The sequence below is a fragment of the Dicentrarchus labrax genome, unplaced genomic scaffold (assembly GCF_905237075.1).
Source record: "Dicentrarchus labrax unplaced genomic scaffold, dlabrax2021, whole genome shotgun sequence".
In the NCBI taxonomy this organism is placed as follows: Eukaryota; Metazoa; Chordata; class Actinopteri; family Moronidae; genus Dicentrarchus; species Dicentrarchus labrax.
The window spans coordinates 19,232,964-19,259,321 of NW_026136724.1; the positions used below are offsets into that span (position 1 = coordinate 19,232,964).

General features: G+C 42.7%; 1 protein-coding gene across 1 annotated transcript in view; it reads left to right on the forward strand.

Annotated features, from left to right (window-relative positions):
- Positions 1–5,399: 5,399 nt before the first annotated feature.
- The window catches only part of usp6nl (USP6 N-terminal like), a 46,734-nt gene continuing 25,775 nt past the window's right edge, over positions 5,400–26,358 (forward strand). The window contains 1 exon segment of the mRNA XM_051392962.1: positions 5,400–7,446. Within this exon segment, the coding sequence (XP_051248922.1) occupies positions 7,377–7,446 (70 nt within the window). The 5' untranslated portion in view covers positions 5,400–7,376.

Genomic DNA, 26,358 nt, shown 5'->3' on the forward strand with positions numbered 1-26,358 from the left:
TCTAACAGCAAAGTCAGTTAAAAATACAAAAAGTTTATAGTGAGGCTTCAGGTTTACAGCTGCACTGATAAATTGGCTGCTATACTGCTATATTGTTTTGTGATAAGTAACAAGAAACTGCAGCACACAATGCTAAACATATGTTTCAGGTAATTAAGAGTTTTAAATATTAGTATTTACCACAAAAACACAGTATTAGTTACTCAGGGGTTCGTCATCTCAAAACATTGGTTCATTTATTAAAGTAGAAGTTTTTACCTGTGGGTGATGCATTTAACACTCCTCCTCTGGGGATCATGGCTGTCTGTAGCAAATGTTCATCTCAAAAGCCACGTCGCCAGCTTGACTTCAAACATCAGCGTTAGCTTGATAACCAACTCTTGGTCTCTCGCTGCGTGCACGTTTGCACGGAGCTCAAACTACGAGCACGCATCTACTTAAATGTGGTGAGTTGCTCCTGTTCATGTTGTTCCCGTGCACGGTGTCTCATTGGCATTCAGCAGCAGGAGTCCGAGTGCCATGACGCACTGAAGCACAGCAGGCAGCATTAATCAATGTGCCGAGCAATCAGCACCCAGCCTAATTCAATCACCCCCTCCGACAGAATGCTGCCATCAGGACAACAGAGGAGTGTGTGTTCACACCGCTGTCATGTCTGCGTGATTTGTGTGTTTGTGTGTGTACGCGGGTCCTTATGCCAGCCGCCGCCGACCCCGAAACAAACCCCTTCAGAGAGGCAGGGCGGGAAGAGGACGCAGATTGAGAGCCTTGTGGAGAGGAGCGCTGGGTAAAATTGGTGTTGCCACTTACTCGCAGTGCACAAGGAGAGACCGAAGTTCAGACGCGGGGGCCAGAGAGATGACAGTGTAGTTGGTATTGTCATTTTTCGACAGAGCGAGTTGAAGTGGAAACAAAGAAGTGGCATCGAGTTGAAAAAGCCTTCACACTGTGTTTCCTGGCACGCAGCAAAGATGTTCATTCATTCATGTTGTGATAACTGAAGACAGTTCCTCACTAATTTTGAGCAATGTTGACAATAAGGGCTTAAAAGCTTCTGTTTCCTATTGGAGTCTTTTATTGTGAAGCTTTTTATGTTCCTGTCAGAGCCTTCTTCTCTGTTCTTCTTGAGTAATATTTTCTTCCATGTAATCTACCAAAACTCCGGCTTTTGTTTCCCCACCTCTCACATATTCTTTACTCCGAGTTCTTTAACTATTATCATTCTGCTAAAGGTGTTTTCTGTATTGGGAACAGCTTTCATTGCCGTCTCACAGGCTTTCTCACTCTGCAGAAAATATCATTCTGGACAAAAGACTGAACTCTTTTTGAACGATCGCGTTTAAAGATGTAGAATAAAAGCACAAAAACCGACCTTCAACGGTTTCAGTTCAAAAAGACTGTCAGTCTGTAACCTTGCAGCCTCGTAGGAGGAGGCGATATGGATCAAATTGACCGTCTCACATTAATACATAAATCTCATTCAAATGCAGTGTCTTGGATGGAGAGAAGACATCGGTTTATTCCAGTTCTTTTAATGTCAGCTAAATAGGCTTTTCCATCCAGATCAGAATATTACCAACTGCAAAGATTACTTGATTGATTGATTATTAATTTTCAAGCAAAAAGGCCACATATTCTCTTGTGTCAGTTTCTCAAATGTGAGGATTTGCTGCTTGTCTTTGTCATATGTGACAGCGTATTATCTATCTCTACCTTTTGGACTGATGTTCAGAAGAAACGCACACATTGAAGACATCGCTGTGCCCTTTGAGAAACTGTGAATGTCAATTTTTAAACATTTTATAGACCAAACAATGCACTGAGAAAATAATGGGCGGATGAAAATAATGGTTACTCGCACCTCTAATTAACTGTCGGAGAAAAATAACAGTATCTGCGTCGGTATCGACCTGCACCGACCTGCTTCAGTTCATCCCCGCTCTCCACAGTTGTTGCTGTGTTTTTTCAACCTGTGCTGAGTGCCTCCTCTCTCCAACGTCGGCACAAGATCGAAGACCCAATCGCGTCATTGACAGCGTCTCGGGTTGCCAGTTTGAGTGAAGCAGGCTGCCACGGGGCCGAGCTCTTATCTGACCTGTAGATTAAAGAGACGATGCATCAGCAGCTCCACCGGACTTACAGTATATGTCGCTTCTCAGTCAGGAGGGTGTTAAGGCGAACTCGTGGAGGGGGCCTATTGATCTGGTGATTGTAGAGGGGCCCCTGGTTGGCAGGACCTGTGGGTGCTGCTGGGAGGAGACTGAGGGCTCCATCAATATCTTCCTGCTTCTTCACAACTCAGCTACAGTGAAAGCAGGTCAATCCATATCTCTGTAGGTGCCTCCACCTCTCACCTTACTCACTTTTTCCCCTCCCCCTCTTTGATTCCTTTGATAATCCCTCTTGAAAGGAAGAATGTGAAACCAAAGAAAAGTTTTCAGGGATTACACAGTGATTCCTGGGAAAATTCTTTCCCGTGCATGCCTCGAAGGAGGAGGTCATTCAAAAACCGGCCACACAGCGCTCCAGCGTTTCATATGACCTGTGTCACTTGATGCCTGTAGCACACATCTGACATGCCGCCGCACAGTACGAAGCACAACATGAAACATGGAGTGCTGCACTAGATTCAAGAGTTTGCTGTTTTAGTTCATTTATCCTCTGAAGAGTCTCTCCAGCTGCAGGGAACCACATCTGGCTTTCTATTTGAAGGTTATCAATGTAATGCTGAGATAATACGTTTTTCCTCAAACAATAAGTTCCTCCTCGCCCACTGTGAAAGCTTCATCACAGAAAGATGTGCACAGTACGTGCTACAGTATGAATGTGTACAAATAGCCGCAGTATTATCAGAGCTCTTGTTACTGCTCTGTGGGTTGTATCTATTAAAGTTTTAGGTGGCATGCTGCTTGCACGTTTTTTTAAAAGGCAACTAAAAAGAGCAGCCTCTAAATTTAAGTGATCATAAAATGTTAAGAGTACAAAATGAGTTGGGAGATTTAATGTGATAGATGGGCACATGGGACTAACAAAGAAATACATATTTAATATTTATTTAAATTAAAAATTAAATGATGAACTTATTATTTTTAAGGGATAAGGGAAGATCCTTTTATTAGATTTAATAAACCCATTAAAATTCAAGCCATTATAGATGATGGATAGATGGACTATTTTCTGTTTTTGAATGAATCAATGCAAATTTTATTGATCATTCTTTTCATTAATCAGGATATTATTTAGATGCTGGATATTTTAAATGCTTTAGGCCTCTAAAAATGAGTTTTTATATAGATATTCCTTAACTTTGAGTAGCCCCAAGCAAAAGTGTACCAGCTGCCAGAGTCGACCAGCAGCAACAATGCGTTCCCCTGCAGAAATGTGGACCTATACAGCTGCAGCTTGGGTGTGACTTCACATAGAAAAGAATACATGACGTAGTTGTAAAGCATCTAAAGTGCCACCAGTCAATTTTGGAGTGTTGCTCTGGTAATTATCAGAAGTGGGTGTTTTGAATGGCTGTAGTCACTGAAAGGTGACCACCATTATGTCTGTAAAAGGCCACGCTTTCACCTCGTGTAGTGGGGTCACAGCCTAGCAACAGTGGGTCTGTGGCATAGCAACAGCAGACGCAGAGACAGTCCAGCAATGCTGTAATTGGACCTTTTGACTCGACGCGCTAACAAGTATGGATGCATGTGCAAACTGTAGCGCACAGGCCAAAAAGCATGTGGTTTATTTGAAGAAGAGTGTTATTGGGACTCCATTAGTGTAAAGAATGAAGCTGGTATCACCACGCTGCTGCTGCTCCTGTCTGCATGCTGCACTGTCCTTGAGTAAGTGTGTGTGTGTGTGTGTGTGTGTGTGTGTGTGTGTGTGTGTGTGTGTGTGTGTGTGTGTGTGTGTGTGTGTGTGTGTGTGTGTGTGTGTGTGTGTGTGTGTGTGTGTGTGTGTGGCGTCGTGCGTGCGTGCATGTATGCATGATCGTCGTGTGTGTGTGTGTGTGTGTGTGTGTGTGTGCTGCGCGTGCGTGCCGTGCGTCTACATGCATGTATGAATGATCTCTGTGTGTGTGTGTGTGTGTGTGTGTGCGCGTGCGTGCGTATCTTCCTGCTCAACATGGCAGTGAGCTCTAATGGCATGGTGTGTTCATGTGCCTTGAAGGTGTGTGAGGTGTCACCGCCGCTGCTCAAGGTCACTTCATCTTCAGTATATTTTATTTACCCGCTCGAATAAAGACATAGGAGAACAATGCTTACAGCAGGGGCTGCTGGGAAATAGTTTGGATTTGAAACCAGAGAGGAGGTGGAAGGGGCAATAGAGACAATGATTTGGGGTTTTGACCAAAAAGCTCATTTCACTTTTTGTTTTCATTTTTTGTTTGTGAGATTTCAGTTCAGTTGTTTTTATTTGTTTGATTGTTTGGTTTGTTTGTTCTTGGCCTCCAAAAAAGTTTTTTTCTTTCTTTTATTTAAAATTAAAATTGGTCCTTCAATTTTACTTTACATTTACGTGACTATTTTAATACTTAACTTTTCACTTTACCAGTACAGTACAGTACCAGTACAAAAGTTTAGCATCTAATCAGATCTCAGAACATTAAAAGTCTCCATTAATCTCGTAGTCGTGATTGCCTGTGTTGATTAGAAAACCCAGTGAAATACCGATCATGTTTAATAAAGCAACATCATGTCAGAACTGAGTGACAACAGCTGGATGTCATTTTACGTGAAAAGGTCGACATTGGCGTAATTAATTTGGAAAACTGACATCGCCTAACCCCGTTGGAGATAAAGAAATTACAACATGGGGGATACACCACCAATAGGAAGCTTAAATGGCCTGGTTATAGCGAGATGATGCAGTTAGAGAGAAACAGGGAGGGGATACTCGTATGAGGACTGATTAGAGATGGAATAATGGACGGGGGCGGAGAGTAAACGAGGCAAACAAGAAATGGAGAGATGAAAGAAGGAAAGATGATCTTATATATTGAGAGAGGTGGAGCGCTACCAAACAATACTGTGCACATGTAGACATGTTGGATATAATTTAATCTAATCTAATGAAAGGATGTGAGGCACTGCAAAGAAATCTCAATCATATCAATCATTTTGATGATAATTAAACCCTATAAGTCTTGATTTTTTTTTATTTGAGCCCCTAATAAATGAAAAGAAGACTCTTTCCCTTCATTTGTCAGTTTCTGACAGCAACATTACATGTTTGCTTTGCAAGAAGCAACAGAAACAAGCTTTTAACTACTACCTGGTTGAACTTGAATACATTTGGCATTGGAAATAAGAAAAATGACTACAATGAATGTATTTTTAGAACGTTTATTCCACACACATTTAAAGGTTGAACATCCCCTGTGTAAGACCCAGTGACACAGATATAGAACACAATAGGGACATGCAGAAAACTGCTCCACATCTCCTCTATGACTATATGAGCGCTGTCCACAACAATACATACAGCACAAGAGGTGCTCTGTGTAAGAATTGCTTTTGCTCTTTGACACTGTAGTGCGAATGCTGCTCTTGAAGTCAAGAAAAGCTTCATCTGACGTGTCTGATGAAACTTTCACATTGGCTACTCAACATTGTTCTGTACGTCTTTAATGGTTCGTCGGCTTTCTGGTTGTTGTGTTTTTGAAGGACGTTGAAGAGGAAGCAGATACCATTTACCAGCGAGTCAATGATCTAGAGGGAGTTGCATGCAGTCGGCGTAATGTTTCATTTCATGACACACACACTGGCTACAATTATATACTCGAATTTGCGGGCGCCAGAACCACGTAATGGACTTACTTATACACAATAGGTGTTGCCTATCAGGAAGATAGCAGGGCCTAGGATGGATCCCTGAGGAGCCCCACAGGAGTTACCAATTATAGGATATGAAATGACCCAAATTGACCAAAAAAATACCTTTTTATAAGTTAAACTTAATAAATTAAACTTTCTTAATAGATGGTGATTTTGGTAGTGTGACTAGCTTTTGGCTTAAAGAAAAAAAAAAGCGTGATTATGATCTTTTCTGTCTTGAAAAGCAATTAAAAACATCATCACAATCACAGACATGCTGAGGGGAGTGAAGGTTATGACAAAGACAGTAAGAAAATGTGAGAGGGCGTAACCTGGGGATGACAGCGTTACTGATGCCGCTGGGTAAAAATCATCACAGGGACACATACACACATCTCCTCTCGTGAATTTACCCCTTTACATTCTGCTCATGCTCTCAGCTCAACATTAAACGTACACGAGAAAAAGGGGGTGGGTGACCGAGACAGAAAGGCACACAATGAGAAGGGGAGAGGAAGAGGAGGAGGAGGAGGAGGGAGGAGTGCAGGAAAGCAGAGAGAGAAAGGGAGGGAAGGAGATGCTGTGGGTGAGTGAGTGGAAGCGGTCATTAATAAGAATTTAAAGGATGTGAAGAGAGGACAGTGAGGAAGAAAAAAGCAGCCAGTGCTCGCAGGACTGAGGCAGGAGAGGGTGATGGGGAAAGAAAGAGATGGATGAGAGAGGAAAAGGGAGTCAGAAAAAGAGATGAGAGAGTTGGACAGTTGAGAAGCATCGTCACCAGTCAACTGTGCATGTACTGATTCCCAACAACCAGGTGGCTTGCCGGCTGGAGCCACTGAAGAAGAAAAAAAAACGAAAAGGGAAAAAGAAAAAAGAAGATTGCTCTGTTCTGCTTCCCTGCCGCTGACTGCCGACTGAAGAGTGTGTGTGAGAGCACTCCAGCTGAGCGACACAACACACACATCACACGCAAAGATGAACACATTCAGTTTGCAGAGAGTCGACGGTGCCGGCGAACATCCTCCGCTACTTTCAGCAGCTGCCAGTTGTTGAGTTGAGGTTCGTAGGCGGATTCATGTGGACCAGAGGCAGCACTGGAAGCAGGTGAAGCACTTATCAGGTAGTGTGTGTTTGTGTCTGCTGCTGCTCGACATCTGTGCTTGCAGACCAGCCGGCAAGAGTCTCTGAGGACATTTGAGCGCCAGAGAGATCGTAAGTGTGTGTTGAAATCTGGAGAAAGAACATCAAGAAGATAAAGGAGGAGACAATTTACAGAAAAAGCTTCTTTTCTTTTTTTAACTCCCGGAGAAGCAGCCAGCTCTCACACACACGCGACACAACCCAGAAACGAGCACCAGGTACCGGAGCACAAACTTTGTTCCTTGCCCTCTCCTTCGGGATGCTGAAATCAAGAACCCCAGGAGCCGGGAGTCATGATGTGGATTAGGGGATGAGTCCTGAGGGGGAGCCAGGGAGGGATGAGGTTGTGGAGGGTGAGAGGGCAAGAATGGGCTGCCCCTGCCCTGTGGCACATCTGGCTGCCTCTACCGCTGCCTCCCCGTGAGCATGCAGGTCCTACAGATCGTCAAGGAGCTGGTGTCGCCATCCAGACGCAGGGCAGCGGCCAGGTTTGGAGGTGTGTACATGTACAGTACGTCACATTTGTTCACTGATTGTAATGCTCTGTAAAGCTGGGCAGATGCAGTAAAGATTTGACTCCAAGCATCACAAGAAATACCAGACAGTTAGTGTCATCCACCTGTTATATCATAGACGTGATCAGTCTTCTGAAGAATTTGGGGGAAAAGCTCAATGTGAGGAAAAGGGCAGCAGTCTGAAGGATTTATGAGCATTGTGAATGTTTGCAGTAGGGTTTGACCAATATAAGGGGCATACAAGCCTTTTATTAAAACTGGTTATTGGCTGGTTATTTAGTCCTCCCCTGATACAATGAATGTTCCCTTTTGTACTGTTTGTGAGTGTCAGTCTGTTAAACCAAGAATGAAAGCTGCCTCGCCTTGCTGTCAGGAGCCGTTAATCGACCTGCAACATCTTCATCAGTTCGATGTAGATGACAGAGGAGAGCGCTGGTGTATGGTTGGTCTAAATTCTGCATCCGAGGCTTTTCTACTCTGTAGTATGTGATCTGTAGAATAAGGCAAGCCTAGGGTTTGCTCTTGAAGCACACTAGTGAGTATGAATGGTCGTACGACCACAAAAGTGCTTCTACCCTGTCCGAAAGGCCATACTCAAAGGCGGGGTGAAAAATCTGCCGCTATAGACCGGGACAAGATGCAATGAATTCTACAAATGAGGATAACAGAGTAAGGAAGTAGCTGGTGAGCTTGAGAGAAAAGTTAAAACCCTGCATACGTTACTTCACACACCCGGCCAATTGCTGCAGGAAGTTGGAAGAAGTTGGGTGCAGCCCCCTCAGAGCCTGAACTCTCACACATACACAGGTGCAATCCACGTAGACATGGGCCGTGTGTACCGTTGCTAGCTAGCCATGCAACAGCTACAAGTAACGTCTGCACATTCAGTACATCTTTCTTTTTAGTGCAAATAAACGACAACCGCTAAAACACTTTTATGGTCAAGTTGCACGTTTATATTTGGGCAGAACGTTTCCCCGCCCTCAGTCTGACCACACCCTGAAAAGTCTCTCTGCTCCCTGGCTAACTGTCAGAGCTAGAGGGGGGGGGTCTTACGTAGTTATGACATCAGCTGACAAATCAGTGTCAACTGCCTGCAAAAGCAAAACAACCTTTGGCTCATTTTGTTGTTTACTAGGGATATGGCAGCAATAACCATAAATAAATAAATAATATTTGATCTGATATTGCTTCACACGTCAATAAACCCAGCTAGAACATCCAGGATACACAAGAGCTCTTCAGGAGAAACCAGAGGTGTGAAGATTTGATAGGTTTTAACTACGCTCCAAGGCGTTTTTTTTTTTACCAAAATATGAGTAACTGCACAACCCATTTCAGTCTGTCACTCATAGCGACACTTTGGATACTCGAAGGTTTGGCTTTCATAATAAAGTTCATTATTTTGTACTCAAAGTGAATGAGGTTCAACTTTTTTTGTGCCCGTATGGCATTTGTCTGAATGGGAGGGACAGTCCCCTGCAGTCACTACTGTAATAGCTCTGTTGCTGTGGGACATGACTGTATAAGTGCGTGTATGTGTATGTGTGTGTGTGTGTGTGTGTCCTGCAGCTGCATTTCTCTGGTGTGCAATAAATAATGAAGCTTGGTGCCCGGGGTAATGGAAGACTCTGTGACCCCCTGACCCCTCGTCCTGTCTGCTGATTGGGTCAGCTTGTATGCGATAGCCTCTATCTATGTGTTCTCTTGCAAAACAAGCGCTGTTTTTATTGTCGTAGCCGCAAGTTTATCAAAGCTTTTTGCCCCCCCCCTCCCGCAGGAGGAAGAAAGCCACAGCTTGTTGACTTCTCGCTTCAGTGCTCTTCAAATAAAAAAGGGGCCTCTGTATTTCCAGAGGTGCGATTTGCATGCATTTAACGAGGGGTTGATGGGCAGGTAAATTGGTACTTCTTGCAGAGTTCTCCTAAAATGTGTTGTAATGAGGACATTGATGATAATTTATGATAATTTTTGCTGAACACCTTCATCCTCGGCCCATATTGCCAAGTCTGTGTGCACCTACATTTGCATAGGATGTGTATGGGTGTTCATTTTGGGTTTTCGCCTTGATTGCGGTTACAGAACATGGAAGAAAAAGTCATATTTTCTACTTTTCATCAGTCTCCAGTTTCTGTTACCACTAAAAATGTTACCTTTAGCTCTGTTTCTGCTGTAAACCAGAGCCTCTTCCTGATTTGTGCTATAAAAAGGAATTCTGTTGGTGTAATAAAGCAATTCATTACATCTGCCGCCAGGTCCCAGCACCCTGAAGTAGGAGCATTTATGTGATAGCAGAAGCTTGTGTAAAAACCTGAATATACCTGCTCTAAAAGCCAAGAAAGACCCACCTTTAAAAGCTTTTATTCAGGTAGAAAATGCTTGTCGTCTCCTGCCAGCTGGTTTTGATAACAGCTTTAATTTATCAACTAACCCCACTAGTGCACTCATGGAGGAGCAATTAAACCACACTGCAGCTTGCATTCCATTGGGAAGTCTATGTTTGGGGTAGAAATTGCATTTGTACAGAATTATTGCTGCTAAATGATAAATGGAGGCAGATTCATGGCATGCAGGTGTTTTATTTTGGTGACTGTAAACTGATCATAGTGAACAAGGTCAGTTGTGTCTTTATCTTAAGCCCGGGGCTAGTGATCAGTGTAGTTGAATGTTAGAACTTAACCTCTGAACTGATATGCAGACTACTCAGTGATCATTTTAATGGATTCAGCCCAGAGGTGTCACCGACACCTCTGGGCTGAATACGCTGTGTTTTTAATAGGATTTGTGAAAATTGAATTATCAGTGCTGTGACAGAGTTAGCATAAATTAGTTTTTTTTTCAAGCAGCAATGACAAACGTGCCACACTGTTTTGTAAATGCTGTTATTGAATCCTTTCAGTATCATCACATTCAGTTGCCTTTCTTGATTTCGTCAGGGACGACTACTGGATGCAAGTCCAAACCCTCCCCATGGATAGATGGCATTTTGTTAGTTTGGTGCAGTGTAACATACTGTAGCACTACAGGATGTTTCACAAAAAGTTGTGCTAGTTCTGGGTTCTTGAGAAACTTCTAAGTTATTAAGTTGTTACCAAGGTTACACAAGCTGGCTGGGTCAACCAACATTACCCAAGCAAGCATACAGCTATTTTTACATAAGTGTCCCTAACCTTGAACGTAACTTTAAAGTTACAAGCGTAACATTGACGTGAGATATTAAAGTTACAAGCGTAACATTGACGTGAGATATTAGTAGCAAAGGGCCGCGGGTTGAACTTGCTCACCCCTGGGCTATGCATAGGTGAGCTACCATGCACCCCGAGTCCAGCAGATTTGGCACCAGCTCCGAACCAGCCCTCAAACTGCCTTGGTGAAAAAGTGATCTAAGTGGCATGGCCTACCTCCTTCCTGCAACCTCTGAGCGTGGTCCGATATGTTGTTGATTTTGACGTGAGGGTGTTTCTGTTTGTCTCTAGTGAGTGCATTCTGTTTAACTGCCCTGGGGGTGCAAGATGGACAGCAAAGTTCCCCAAATTGTCAGAGAAACAAAAGTAGCAACAATTCTGCCTTTTGGATGTCCAAAACCCAACACCTCCACTGGTTACCCTTTGGGTCTTCAGGGTGTCATCAGCTGCTAATGACAAATCCGACCTGTCCAGTCCCCTTCTGCTCACAATGTGGTCCAACAACTAAATGAGCTGTGATAACAGGTGCACAAAGAAGGCTTTAAAGTCTCACATTTAAAACAACTACAACAGCTGTAATTACAAAATTTTTGATTAATCATGATTGTTTAAATGTTATCGATACCGAAAAACATGTGTCTTTGGTGTTGATGCAAAAGCCTGAGAAAGTGTCTACCCAATATAATATACAGTGTAGAGGCTTGTTCTCAAAGGTCTTGTTTGTTTACAGTAACTAATAACACTAAATTCGTGTTGTAATGATTTTTGAAATGCTACAAGTGGAGCTTTTAACATGACCAACCTGCACTTAGACCCCAGCTCCAGACTTGAGCTACTCACAGGGCTGTTATACACCATTGTGAGTGTGTATTAGACTTGATGACAAGTGTGTGAAAGTTATTGCGAGGCAGGTAAGTGTGTGTAATCAGCTCTAAAGGCACAGACACTTAAACAGAGAGAGTGTTTCAGAGATTTCAGCGGCTTTATCGACTGCCCAGGAACGATTTGCACTTTCCATTTGGCTGTCGTCTTTATCTCCGTCCATCAACCCTGCAGAGGAATTCACCTTGGCTCTTCTCTCAGCGTGGATCAATGCAGGCAGATTTAGAGATGGCCTCCCAACAGATACAGCACACATACATAAATTCACACTCTCACTGCAGTGCTGTGCAGACTGGAAGGTGCTGTGCTGAGGTGTGATGGCTGGGTGTATGGCAGATGTTAGTGTCCCATAATGAGGGTGGAGCTCTTCAGAGTGACTGAGTAGTAATATGGCAGCATGAGAGAACTGTGAGACACTGTGCATTACAATTGCAGCTTGTCGACACACAAAGCAGTACGTAATCACTTTATTGATATACTGACTAACAGTGACGTCATGTGTACTATAATAAAGTCAACCGATTCCCAACCTTTTACCCCTTTGACGCCTTAAATTGGAGCAATTAGGGCTGCAAGTAAGGATGTAACGATGAACTCAACTCACTCCTGAACTTTTAATTCTCAGGTAGGGTATAAACTGAAAGGATAACCCTGTCAGCTACAGAAAACTCTTGCCATGTCTTGTCTGTTATTTTCTTACCTTTTTCATTTTCTGAAGCCAAAAAGCTGCCACACACAGTCTTCACCTGCATCCGCCATGGCTTTGCGACTTGATACAGCTCACTGCCGTGAGTGGCGGAGGATGACGAACAAGCAAAAAAGAGCATCATGATTCCTTTTTTATCTCATCGATTCAAATCGATTGTTACCTTCCTAGCTGCAACTAACAATTCATTATTGATTAATTTAACTAATTAATGGTTATTTAATACATATGTTATCTTTTATGGCTTGTCAGCAGACGGTTGGTGGTTCAAACCCAAGACCCACCAGGAAAACGTGTGAACTGCCCTCCCCTTTCTCTCTTTAACAAAACCGCTGCCGTACAGGCCTTTGAGCAAGGCACCGAACACTCAGGTCCATCCTTGGAGTGGTCACCAGGGGAATACCTGAGAGGAGAAACAAGTGGCTGTGTGAGTGTGAGGCAGGAAATCTTGGGAAAACGTGTATCATCATTTTCTGTTGGTTAAAGAAGAATCTGTCAGCATATTGACTTGTGGTTCAGCTACAGTAGCCTGCAGGAGCCCCGGGGCCTCAACCTTGGTCCTAATTTAAAGCTGTTTGTGCAGTTCACACAAGAGCAGAATTACCCTGGGACCTCATTATAAGTTAGGAATTCACACGCTGTGTCCGTGTTTTGTGTGATTCATTCAGAGAGGACAAACAAAACCTGAGTTTCAGTCTGATTTAGGGAACATACAGTGGTAGGGTTGACAAGCCTCCTGAATTTGTTCCCCAAATACTATCAAAGTACTCGTTACTGTCTTCAGCTGCAGCTTCTATAAACCTCAACCCTGAAGTTAAAGGAAATAGCAGAGAAAAAAACAAGAAAATCCTTGTGCAAAGAAAAATCCAACCCCAAACAGTTGCAGGGTTTGATCCAGGATCTGCGAAGGGTCATATGAGCCCTTTGGTTTCTGGAGGGTGCAACCATCCAACAGGGGACATAACCAAGACTGCAAAGACTGCACAGTGCGTCATAATGATATGACAATCGATATTAGAGACTTGCAAGTTAACTTCATATTATGACAGACATTCTTATGTAGTTAGACACCATTGTAACATTAGCTAGCTACATTACTGGGATAAGTGCTTAAATATTCTCAAAAATAATCATAACTGTTTAGCCCAACTTTGGAGCGTTATTTAGTCCCCTTCCCGACATGCTAACATTTAAAACTACTACGCTCCAGCCACAGTGCAGAGTGGAAGAAGTAAGGATCATAATCAGATTTCGGGGGTGACCAGTGCCACCTCAGGCCTCCCCTCTGGAAATCTGAAAGTGGAACCACATTGTCGAACTTAACACTGATACTTGATGATCTACGCGGCTTAAACATCACCTATAAATATGTACAGAGCAAGTGTCTCATATAGGCACACCTGGGAAATGATGTCTACCAGGTCATCATCTACCTTTCTGTTGGCCTTTTGACTCACCATCTTTTGAAACATTCAAACTAATAACACAGAGCTGTGTGTCTTTCTTCCTTGAGAGAAGAAGGAAGCAGTCCGGATTCATAACAAGTCTAAAGCAGGGCTCTGCTGCCAGACTGCAGGCTTCTCCTGGTCAGCAGCTCAGTATCTCACTGCATTATTCAGCAGCCCTGATACTTCTCCCTCGCTCCCTCTCTCTTTCCTGTGGCATCTTAACTCTCAACTGAAGGAGGAAAAAAAAAAAGGTTCACTATTCAAATACTGCGACAGAAGCTTCAAACAAGAACACCTTTCTGTGTTTTGCATACCAACTTGTGAACCAACTGTATGCATTATGAAAGTGTGTAGCCTCGTAGATGTGTCTATATATGTGTGTTGTATTTTTATGTAAGGAGCTTGAAGGGAAAACCACATGCTGGTTGGTTGAGGAGGGACCGGCAGACAGTCCAGGCCCAGCGGGTGTTGGGCTGAAGCCGCCTGCTGTAGCAGGCGCACTAATTGCCTGTGTGTCCTCCCTAAAGGGCAAACTGCAGTACACTTCATACTGCTGCTGTTGGCCTTCGTGGCAGAATGTTTGAGTTTAATCTCAAATTGCTCGCTTTCCTCCCATGGTTCAGCTGTATTTGAACATCTGGTCTTGTTTTATGTTTTTCATAGCTCATATCAGATTGAGCAGAATGTATTGATCCCTGCTTGCCGCTTCACACCTAGTCTTATTAAATTATGTATCAAACGACTCTTGTAGCCCCTCAAACATCATTACTGAGTTTTGGCTGATGTGTGCTGATATGATGGAAGTTCTTCAGTGACTGTAGCTGCATAAAAAACTGCCTGCAAAGGCTGCAAAGAAGTGCAATCGTTGTTTCTGGAAAGAGTTACGTGGTTGCAATCAATAGAAGAGTGTAAAGTGATGGCAGAAGTATGTCAAGAAGAGAATTTGTTGAATCTGAACAACAGAAAGTTGTAAATCTATAACAATGACTTGGTTCACACTGCAGCTCTGATTTATTGCTCAGATCTGACTTTTCTTGTTTGGCTGGTCAGATTCTAGTGTAAAGTGTAAGTGACCTCCATGGCAACGTAGATCTGTAGTGACAATTGTAGTGAAAATTCACCTAATAGGGCTGTTCACGCTGTGGTTGCAAATCCAAAATAATCAGACCTGTATCTGATTTGAACCAACCACCGTGGCGCAGATTGAAAAGATCAGATTCCATGTGATTTGTGCTGTTCCCACAGTCGTGAAAAAAACTAGATTGGAGTTACACACGAGCAAATACAATCTGATTTGGGCCACTTGTTCCTGCAGTGTGAACGTAGCCAATATGATCAAACCCTCAGTATTGTTGCTGCACGTTGTTAACAACATTATGGTTCCTAACTGCGATGCTGACCGAGGGGAAAGGTAAACCTGTATTGGGGAAGCAGTGTAGCAGCCTGAGGGATTAGTTTTGTAGGTCATCAGCAATGAAGGCAAGTGTTGGGGCACATTTTGGATAAAAAGTAGTTCTTGTCACTGCCAGCCGACCAACGCACTGTAGACCTTTGTACAAAACTTTCAGCCAACTCTGATGACATAAAGAAAATGACCATTTCCCTTAACTGAGCACACAGATTCTCTACTGCTGACACTAATTCCAGCAAACATGAGCCAGCTTCTGATTCTAAACAGGAATTGGGCTCATTTTTCCAAATTATGGCCGTAGACTTTTATGATGCTGTGACCTTCATCGTATCCTGTTAGCTTAACTGCCCATTGTTTTTCATATTGCATTTATTTCATTGCTCACTGGGCTCAAAACGTTAATGAATGGTTTGGCACATACTGCACAGGAGTAAGAGCCTGGAAATGGTGCCCAAAGTACGCTCATCATGAGATTCACTGAAGCTGATGCATGATATTATCTAATTATTGCCCAGCAATACCGTCCCAACCCAGCTTCAGTGGGTGTAGTTGGGTAAGAATGAAATGTGAGGAGAAACATACTAATTCTTTATTCTGTATGTGATCTTCATTAGATTCATCAAGTGGTTTCTAGTCTCCCTGGAGTCCAAATGAGGTGAAAGTACATTAAAAACCAAACCCGAAAGGTTCAGGTAGCGTCAATCCGAAAGTACCAGTATTGAAACCACGACTCCTTGTGAAAACAGTTGAACTCCGTTGTTCCTTGCTTTCTCTGCTTCGCTGCAGTCATCAGGTCTGATCTCTGGCTGTGCAGTGAAAGCTGCTAATGCGTACGCTTGTTTTCCGGTGCCACCCGTTCTGACTTGTCCCGTCTTGTTAATGACAAACTGGTGACGGTCATGATCTTGGCACCAGTTTCCAGGCAGCGTCACAGGTTGTCAGGACAATCGGCTGCGTTTGATCAAACTTGTTCTCTGGAATGAATTCATTGCTGGAGCGAGTGGGAGATTTGATAGTGGTGTTGTCTGTGCATGTGTGTGTTTTAAGCTGGTTACTCAAAAAAGAAATATGTTATGCATTGTTCCTGCAGGCAGTGATTCATTACACTTGTTGTCTCAAGTTTCGCCCTAAAATTTTGATCTTCTTTCTCTATGCTAAAATAAAAACATGATCAGCTTTCACCTCCTCTTTTCTGTCGATGATCAGTAAACCATTCAGCTTCAATTTCCAGATTTGCTCTCAAAGCACAGAGGCATCTTTTCCACCATTCGTCATCTGCACATGCGCCGTGTGAGAGGATGACAGTTAATTAAGTCCACTCGGAAAGATATAGCCTTTAAATCAGCCCCAGTCTTTTATTTTGACAGGGTTTATGGTGGGGTTGAGTTTGTCAAGCTGAAAGGGTAATAATATGCATACAGTACAGAAGTCAATCTGCGTTTAATAACTGTAATGGCAGTAAAAGTGTTGTTTGCATGCCAGAGAAACAAGGAAATGACTTCAGAACCGTAACCAGTGAGGAAGTTGAACTCGTAGCCGTTGAGGAACAGTGACTTTTTTCACTTTCTGAGAATGTCAGAGCTGCAGCGCTTCAATCCATCTTCAAGCTATCAGCTAAAGATAATAACACACTTCCTGTCATACAAGAAGTGCAGCTCAAAGTGCTTTACGTTAACAGTCAGCTGATAAGTTCAGAGACAGAGCAGATAATTGAAACGGCAGCTGCTGATTTTAAATGCATCTAAAAGGAGGAGGAATGATGTGATGATTATGTGCCTCCTGGGATGACGTGATATACCTGTATTTAGTTCTCGCTGTCTCTGATCTGTACCCACATTTATCCTCTTTGAATAATATGACTGCATCTAATTATCTTCCAGGCTGCTGTTGCGCCCACTGACAGACACTTTGATATTGATTAATATTTGCCTTGTGGGGAATGTGTATTGGTGCTGCGGCGCTCTGCTCATCTCTCCTCTAATATTACGCTCGCCTGTCAGACATTGTGAGACACTTTCCACTCATTTTCACTTCTAAAGACCTTTAGGGTTGGCTGACATACTGCCTGACATACTGTAAACAGACAAAAATTCAAATTGTTCATATATTTGAGCCAATGTGGTACTAATCAGTTCTAATTTGATATTAAATTTGCCTTAAACAAGGGGAAAACTCTGCTATTTGGATGACTATTTCACTAATTTTCCTCCTCATGTCACAAGAATATTGTTAGATTAAGTGACAATGTGTTGTATTGAGGCCGGTCACTACATTAGTATCAATAGGAGCCACTTTTTCTCATTTCAGGTTGCCCGTTCTGAGCTTTTTGCCGTCTGCTTTGTGTTTTTTCGTTGTTGTTGTAGTTAATTTATGTGCAGAAACATTCAGGTCAAAGGTGTGTTTTTTTGCTGCCTTTGGTAGATTTTGTTGTGCTTGGCGGTGCCAGGATGCCCACCCACTCATCAAACTGCCCGTTTGCATCTCAGATACAGTATTGAAGACAGGAAATAGATAGTGGAGTAAAGTTAATGAGAGTGGAAAGAGCCAGTTGTAAGACGAGCTGACTGAATTTAGAGAACCATAATGTCAGAATATGTTGTCCTTACAGTTGAAACATTACAGTTTGGTCAACTTACTGTCACATTCTGGTGAGTAAATTCAGTTTTTCCTCTGATGTTAAGATATAATCTGACATTTTATTTGATTAATTTCAGTTTTTCTTTATTATATTGTCATCTTGGGCTCCATTATTCTTTCAGAGGCCTTTTCTCTCTTACATAGAGCCGGACTGGAGGTCAAATCCATTTAGGTTTCAACATTTGTAATTAAATAACCTGACCAAAACTCAAAGATTCAATTGCGATCTGTATTTTGTTGGCGGAGAACGCAGAAACAAAACACTGTTTTGGCAGCTTCATCAACATTTATAAGCTTCCAATCTGAAAATGAGACAGAAGATATGAAGTGCTGATTAAAAATGTATCTGACACATCGAGCTACAAATACTGAAGGCCCTGATTCATAATTATTAAGTTGATACGCGTGAATTATTGATTAAATATACATAAAAGTTTGCATGGGAGATTATGAGTCTTGAAATGAATGTGATCAGAACGTTTTACTCGAGAAGACTCGGCACTCGCGGTTATAGAGGGATCTTACAGAGCTGCACTTCGTCTACTGTAAAACCAAATGATCTTTATCTAATCTCGTTTCTTTTCCGTATTATGTTTTGATTGGAAACAGTGGCTGGATTGTGTTCACAGGCAACGTTGTTTTTAGTGGAAGCGCCAAGTGTATCATACGGGATTCATGGAGTCTTTGGGCATACAAAGTGCAGGACCTTGACAACAGAGACCTGGGTTCACTAGGGTTGGAGATATGTTAACATTGTCCAACTGCCATCAGTCAATCTCCGCCCAGTGGTTGTAGTGTGTTCACTACATGCAATACGCTCTAATAGCTAAAAATTGGCCAAAAGGGGGTGGGGGGGGAGTCGGCCAATCGCTGATGGTCGATATATCACCCAGCCCTAGGGTTCACATCCTGTGGAGTCAGGCTTGGGCAGCAAAGTCACTTCAGTAGAGGCCAGAGAAAGATTGTGGTTTCGGGTTAATGTTAATAAAGTAAAATTGTGTCTCGTGCTTCGTGTCACTGCAGACTCCTAGGTCAAACGAAGAGCGTAATGTTTCCCTAAAGTGGCTAAAAATAACCATAATGAAATGTGCTGTGAGTGCCTTATCAAAATGATAAGTTTGATAAAGCTGTAATCCCTGCGAATATTAATTTATGTAATTAAATATCCATCTTGTTTTGCAATTTGATTATATGATCAAATTTAGAATAGCTGACAGCCCTAAAAAAAGGATCTACAGGAATGTGTTGCACATCGGTACGTAGTGGCTCTGGGTATCGACTGGAGAAACACAAATAGAAACATGGATTAAGTGGACTTCCAGAAAATGGACATGACGTCTAAAAGTGGTTAATTCTCCCCCCCCCCGTTCTCCCTGTGACCCTGGAGCTGCAGAAGTGATAACAGCACTTAAGTCCCATCCGCCAACTCTCCCCTCACAAACACAGATATTTCCTGTACCGATGGAGCTCGGAGATAGAGATGAGATGACAAGAGAACTTCTCTTTTTCTTGTTTTGCTTTGCCTGTTGCTCATTTCAGCCTCCCCGAACCACACCCTCCCTCTCTCTTCTGAAACGCCACATCACAAGACCCTTCATGGTACATCACGTCCATTTCATAATGAAGTTTTAATGGAAACTGTTTATCATCAAACTGTCATCGTCCGCCCCCGTCGGTTTCCCTCTCTTTCCCAGCGTTCCACTCGCGAGTGCTTTACTCGAACGAAGTGCAGCAAAGGAGTTTCCAAAGAAGAACAGTTGGGAAATGGTTTAATTGATAAGTTCGTTACATAAATAATCACATTGCCGTGGCGTGATCAGCTCAGTGAATGGTCCGCTCTCTTTCTACGGGGAGGTTTTACAAGAGCATTTCTTTTTCTTTTTTTTTTTTGCTTTTGGATGAAACTGAAATGAGCAGACTTGAACTCATCTGATCACATTTTCTTTTTTGTGACATTTCGAAAAAAACTTCTCCTCACTTGGCTGGAAACAGTCCTCCCCTCTGTCCTCTCTCCCTCTCTGATGTGTTGAACAGAGCTTGTTGTTGTGTTGTTGTGTTTGGGAGGAGAATGTTGTGAGTGGGACTGACTCGCTCCTGAAGTCAGTTGTCTGTCTGTCTGTCTGTCTGTCTGTGCTGTAGCTACAGTAACAAACAGTGGCATTGTGAACTCAGAGTCTCTGATCTCACTTCTCTCTGCCTCCCGCTCATATTTCCTCTCAGTCAGTTGTTGTGAGGCAGTGCGTAGTGACAGCGATGGGATGAGGTAGTTCAGGTTGTCTCTTGGTGTGTTGGACCCGGTTGAACTGTGACCGATGCGGACTAAGGCCCTGGCTCGCTCGGAGGACCCCGCGGATGGCTTGAAAAGAGGTAAAATATGAACAGAGTCAGTCCAGTTGGGGATTTGTGCTGCTTCAGTTGGACGATACAGTTGGTTTGTGTACATATTTACTTAATACTCTGGTATGTGATGGGTACACATGAGTTTTTTTTTTAGTTTTAACTGGTTTATATAATTTGATTTAAACCTGTGGGATGGTTTGTCCTGTGGTTTTTATACTCACATCCAAGAATGTGGGGATTTTTCCTTTTAGTCTGTACGTCTTTGTCTCCTTTGCAGATGTAAATGTATTAAATATTAGCACACAAATATCTGTGTTGGCCTGTACAATCTCATACTGACTCCAGGACATGATATGTTTGTGGTTTGTCAGTGTATGAAGCTCCTAATATGCGTAATATATATATGTGAGGTAAAATGGATGTGCCCACTGGACTACCTGCACAGATTTATTTTAGATATTCAAGTATTTTTTGCAAGTGTTAACGTGCAACGGACGAGACGTGACTGTGATGTAGTGTTGCACAGGCCAGTGAAACACCCAGTGATGTCACCCACTTATTATGTGCTAACACTCTGCTTCCAAATATAATGCACCAATATTAGAATGCTAATAATATATGCACATAACACAAGCATGCAGATAATGATGTACTCATCAGTTGTTAAATGGGTGACCCTTTTTTACTTGAGGATGTCAGCATGCTAACATTAGTATTTAGTTTAAAGTGCAGCTGAGAGACAGTTTAATGCTTTTCATTCAACATCAGCTTCCCTCTGATGCCTCAGGAGTTTATTTTTCTACCCCGTAGTGGTTAAAGCTCTTAGAATAGCAAAGTTTTCTCCTTATTTTTCATTCATTCAGCAATTTTGTTTGTATGTGTGTAAAGGGCTTTACAGCCTTCACAGGGCTGCTAGTGTGACTCTTCATCTGAACATTTAAATAAAATCCTGTTTTAGTGCAAGCAGTCGTCACTGCCTGCTAACATTAGCCGGATCCGACTGTGTTCCACTGTAATCTGCTGCAATGTTTGACACAACAGTCACCATTTTGGGATGCAGGATTAAATAAAGTGAGAAAGTGGTGCAGAGTACAGACACCGTGGAGGCCTGTAAACCACATTTGGGATCGGGTCGGCTAAAGTCTTGGCTGGTTGTCACGTCGAGTTCATGTGGTCGAGTTCAGGTGGGAAGTACAGCCTGCGAGAGACAGATGACTGTTTTTGCAGAACAGTAATAGCACATAATAGTGTACTGTAAAGTGTCTGCAGTTGCCTCATCAGCTGCTTGTTAAGTGGGTGACATCATTTGGTCTCTGTGTGTGTGTGTGTGTGCGCCTCATTGTGTCACTTGTGTGACGTGATATTGACTCCAGCGTGTTAAGAAATCATCACTTTATCAGTTGTTCGCCATGTTAACTTGTGAGGTTTTCGCATGGTTAGAGTGCACACAAGCTTTTCTCTCAAATCAACCCTTCCACTATTATTATTATTATTACAATTATTCCTCTTTCTGTGCATCTTATACGAGGGGGCGACAGATACATAAAGACTGGCTGCAGGGGAGCAAAGAGCTGTAACAAGCGACGACTCCTCAACATAAAGAACAAAGAGAGCTCATTACAGCAGCCTAAAGAGGGCTTCAGGAGAGCAGAGGAAACGAGAAAGGCTGTGATTATGCTTGTCATGTTGCTCATTGTCAGTGCTGGTCGTTAACAGCAATGATAATGAGGAACAAACACACAAATACAGCCCACAACGCTTCCTGTCACATGGCTTGTACTGTAGTGGTCGCCAGCACAATTAGACTTTACTGTGAAACGTCTCATTTGGAGTCTTCGGCCACACATTTCCTCCAGAATGTCTCATTTTTTTTAAAAAAGCTTTCAGTCTCAACTGAGGCTTTTGTCAAGTGGAGAGACAAGAATAAAAGCATGGCTACTGTAGTGTTCGATTTCCCTCGCCCCTGCAGTGTGTAGGACACTGCAGGGTTGTTTGAGATTCAAGGACAAGGCGTCAATGCAAAAACCAAGAAATGCAGGGGTTTTACTTTCTGTGAGGCTTTGAAATAGCTTCCATGTCTTTGTGTGGGACTCCTTGAGGAAACCGGGGCTACAGATTCTGCACACTGTTTTCTTATTAATAGTAATTGGCATTTACTGTGGTTGAGAGCCATTTAAGAAGCTAGCTTAGCCTAGCAAGGATGTAACGGAGGCAGTGGAGAGTGACAGGATTCATTTTAGAGACTGTAAACTGCTAGCGAGGAGTAGAGGTAGTATTTCTATTGGTACTCAGTCTTTCCATGCTGTCCACAGTGCTGACAGTTAACTGCAGTATAAAGGGGGGTGTTGGAGGTACATCATAGATTTTTAAGACAGAACTGGGCTGGGATCAGTAGAAAGTGTAATACAGTGACTGTACAAGTGGGGTTACGGTTTTCTGTACGGAGCTCCTCACCCATAGGCTGATAGATGCTTATTAACATCAGTGGCATTGGTGATCCATTGCACTCATTGGCTGGTATTATTGCTGGCTACACCCTCTCCTCTGATCTAAAGACCTTCTGTAGCTGATGAGTTGTGCTAAATGATTTGTTTTTTTCCAGTTGTGAAATCACTTTTAGGGTCTGTTTGGATTGGACTGGTCAAATGATGCAGTTTCATCACCTCAAAAATGTTCTGAAGCTCGATGAGCACCAGCTTCAACCACATCCCCAACTGCAAAAGATACAGGCAAACCAATTTTCACCACCCATACTAATACACTTCTGTCAGAAGGGTTAGCAGCACCTGAAGGCAGCGTTGAGTATGTTTCAATGCAGCTTTTATAGACATGAAGTTGTGAAATCTTCCCAGTGGAAAATGTCCTCCAGTTAGACATCTATCTAGTATTTAATAACGTAAAGTACATTCATTTTAAAATACAATACAAATCATTCCAACAATCATCACCCAAATGTGCTTCAAAATAAACATTATTTTAGTTTAATTATTAAATATATTAGGCCTGTAGTCAGTGTAGAGTATCTGACTTATATATCACTAACCATAATGTCTGCACTACACGTCTTTCTTTTCATGTCTTCGTCTGCACTTTTCAATTAACACATCTCTGAATGTGCAATAACAGCTTTTCACTTCGCTGTTAACAGGTGAGACAAGTGAAAACACGGATAACACTGTTGGTTTTAAAGCTGGCAGATCAAAATAAAACACAATGTGCAGCGTGAGCCTCCCGCCTGCATTCACTTCACCTGTTAAGTGGTAAACCCCTGCTGGGGAAGTTGCACCTAACTTCCTGAATTCGTGACACATCATGATGGTTTCAGATGAGTTGTCATGCATGCAACACTCCTGGCTCTTTCAGACCTCAGCGCTGACAGTAAATCTCCCACGTGACCCGAATGCGACGTGAAGAACAGGAGTGAAGGGCAGAGGGGGGGAGGACAGGGCCATGTCCAGCTGGCCAGGCGGGTGACGGGCAGTGGGGACATTTTAATCACAGCAGGACAGGGACAGTTATCTGGAGCTGACATTGGCCTCACCGCGGGGGGCTGACTGGCAGCTAAGAGCGGAGGAGGAGGAAGGTCAGCTCAATTGGGGGGGGGGGTCTAGCCTTGTAATGAAGGATAAGCAAGATGAAAATGGACAGAGAGATTGTCTTCTAGAGGAATAATCCTCCCTGAGATCCTGTTTAACTGTTATTGTAGTTGTATTGGTTAATCCATGTTTGGTCGGCCCGTTTTAATCCATTTCTACTTGAAGTGATGCCTTTCATTTCTCAGAATCACCAAAGCATTTAATTTAATTCAGGTATTTTTATTTTGAGGCTCCATTCAGCAGAGAAATTGGTTTGGAAATTAGGTTCATCAATCATTGGAAGAAAACTAGACGGAAGAACTTCTATTGAGTTCTGACAGTTTGACATTTAAAACCTCTTGGCCCGGGTTTGTTTGGAATCTTTGGATACTATTTGCACTGAAACAGCAACCTTTTCAAAACCTTGATCTGAGGAAGATTTTTCTACAAAATCCCAAAGGAATACACAGTTCTTAAATGTTATCTAAACGCAAGCATCTGAGGAAGAAATATGAATCTGACCAGGTGCTACTATTTGGTACTCGGCATAGGGGTTCCCTTCCTAGAGTCAAGCTCCTAGCATGGCATGAAACAGACACAGTGATGGTCAGCATTCAGCCGTTTTCCATTATCCATGGAAATAAGACACGTTTGCTTTAAACTACAAAATAAACCAACTCGAGTTCCATTTATCAGCTTGTTCTGGAGCTTTTTTGGGCAGGACACAGTATTCCTCAGCAGATTCATACATTTCAGAGCCAATCAGATAAAACACCCTGTAAACTTTAAGTCACAAGGGGTCTTTTACAGTTGGCTATAAAGTCCCTGGACCCACTACGAGTCCAACGAGAGCTCCTCGGCCCGCAAATAAAAACATACACACACTCTCAATCTCCGTCACGGATGCCAGTGTGATCCTTGAGGCATGAAAAGGGGTCTAATTGCATTTAGCTTAAGTCAGGCCACTGTGGAATACTAATATGGCTGTAAGGGGTTCAGAATTAAGACTAAGCCTCAGTGCAAAGAAAAGACTGAATCCCATTTCCTCCCCAATTCCTCTCCCTCTCACTATGGGAACCACAGGGCCTCCTGGGGTGGAACTCCCAGCAGAAAAAGGCTTTACTGTATTTGTTTATTTGCCCCAGACAGTTCGCCTTGTTTGCCCCCTCCAGCGTCTTCTCACAGCAACACGCCTTTCACTGACACACACCATCCTGTCATAAAAATGCCAGCCGGCTCAATAAGGAGCGTGTTTGTTCGGAGCGTTTTGGAATTCCAGTCGAAGCCTTTCCTCCCATCGAACCCCAGAGACCCAGAGAGGAAGTCGGAGAATGACTGGAGTCAAATACTTCCTGTGAAGGGCTGAAAAACTGTCAAAAAGAAAGGAATTATCCGGTTCCCCAACTGTGGGGATTCAAATGATGTGGGGGTTTTTGAAGGCCAAAGCCAGTAGTTTGAGATTAAAAGTTTTAGAGTTGATAGTGTGATAGTGGAGGAGCATTAAATGTTAAAGGTGTTCTTTATTTTTATCGAGTTTCTGTCTTTGCAACGATTGTTAATGAATCTGTTGTTAAAAGTGGACATTTTAAACATTGAATTTAAAGATATCATTAGGGCTGCCGCCAACTAAAGAATTTCCTAGCCGACTAGTAGTCAAACTCAATTTTGTTCAAAAATATTCTTGCTCAAGCAGCTTTTACTTGTAAATTTAAGTGACACTAACTTAGTTTTGTAAGTTACAGAAATATATTGATAGATTAGTAACTTTTTAGTACATATTTTGTTTTCACTGTACAAATAAAAATACGAAAATGAAGTCACTGTCACTTAAAATTACTAAAGCTACTTGATCAAAATGTTTTTTGAACTTAAAAAATATAGTTTGTTATACTTAAAACTTTTAATGTAATCAGTAAAATTAACTGGTTTCACAGTGTATGTCTGAATGAATGAATGCCTTCACTTCAACAGATAGGAGCTATAAATATTCAATGTCTGCAAAGGACAATGTGAAAATAAGAATCAAATTATAATATATTCTCATTAAAGATTTTAAAGAATTCAGTACGTGTTATATAATCCTGTTCAGTGTGTTTATTATGATGCAGTAGTTCGTTCAGCCGGCCGCTTCTCCTCCCGGTGCTTTTAGGTATGATTCATTATACGCCTCCATTGCTACGTGTCACACACCATATTCAACATAAACAAAACATGACCCCACTTTAACAGAGTCTGTGCCAGCTTTGTTAACGCGCATCCGATGTTTGGAGCCTCTCATGGCTGGCTGGATCAGGAAGTGTGTGTGTACTGCGGGGCGTGTTGATTTACAATCCTGAGATACATAGAGAGGTAAGAGGTGTGTTCACTGTGTGTGTGTGTGTGTGTGTGTGTGTGTGTGTGTGTGTGTGTGTGTGTGTGTGTGTGTGTGTGTGTGTGTGTGTGTGTGTGTGTGTGTGTGTGTGTGTGTGTGTTATCAGTGTGTGTAGCAACAGCACATTTGCAATCACACAATGTGGTGCGTAGGCTCAGCAAACACAGAAAACCTCTCTGTGCCGCTGTGACGCCTCTCTGTCACAACAGCATGTCAGTTTGAAGGCGCTCCTCTCATCAGCCTGCCACACACACACACACACACACACACACATTATTCTCCCAGGCTGAGGTCAGGCTGACACGCTGGCCGCGCCGCAGTGAAGTGTTCCTGCTGGC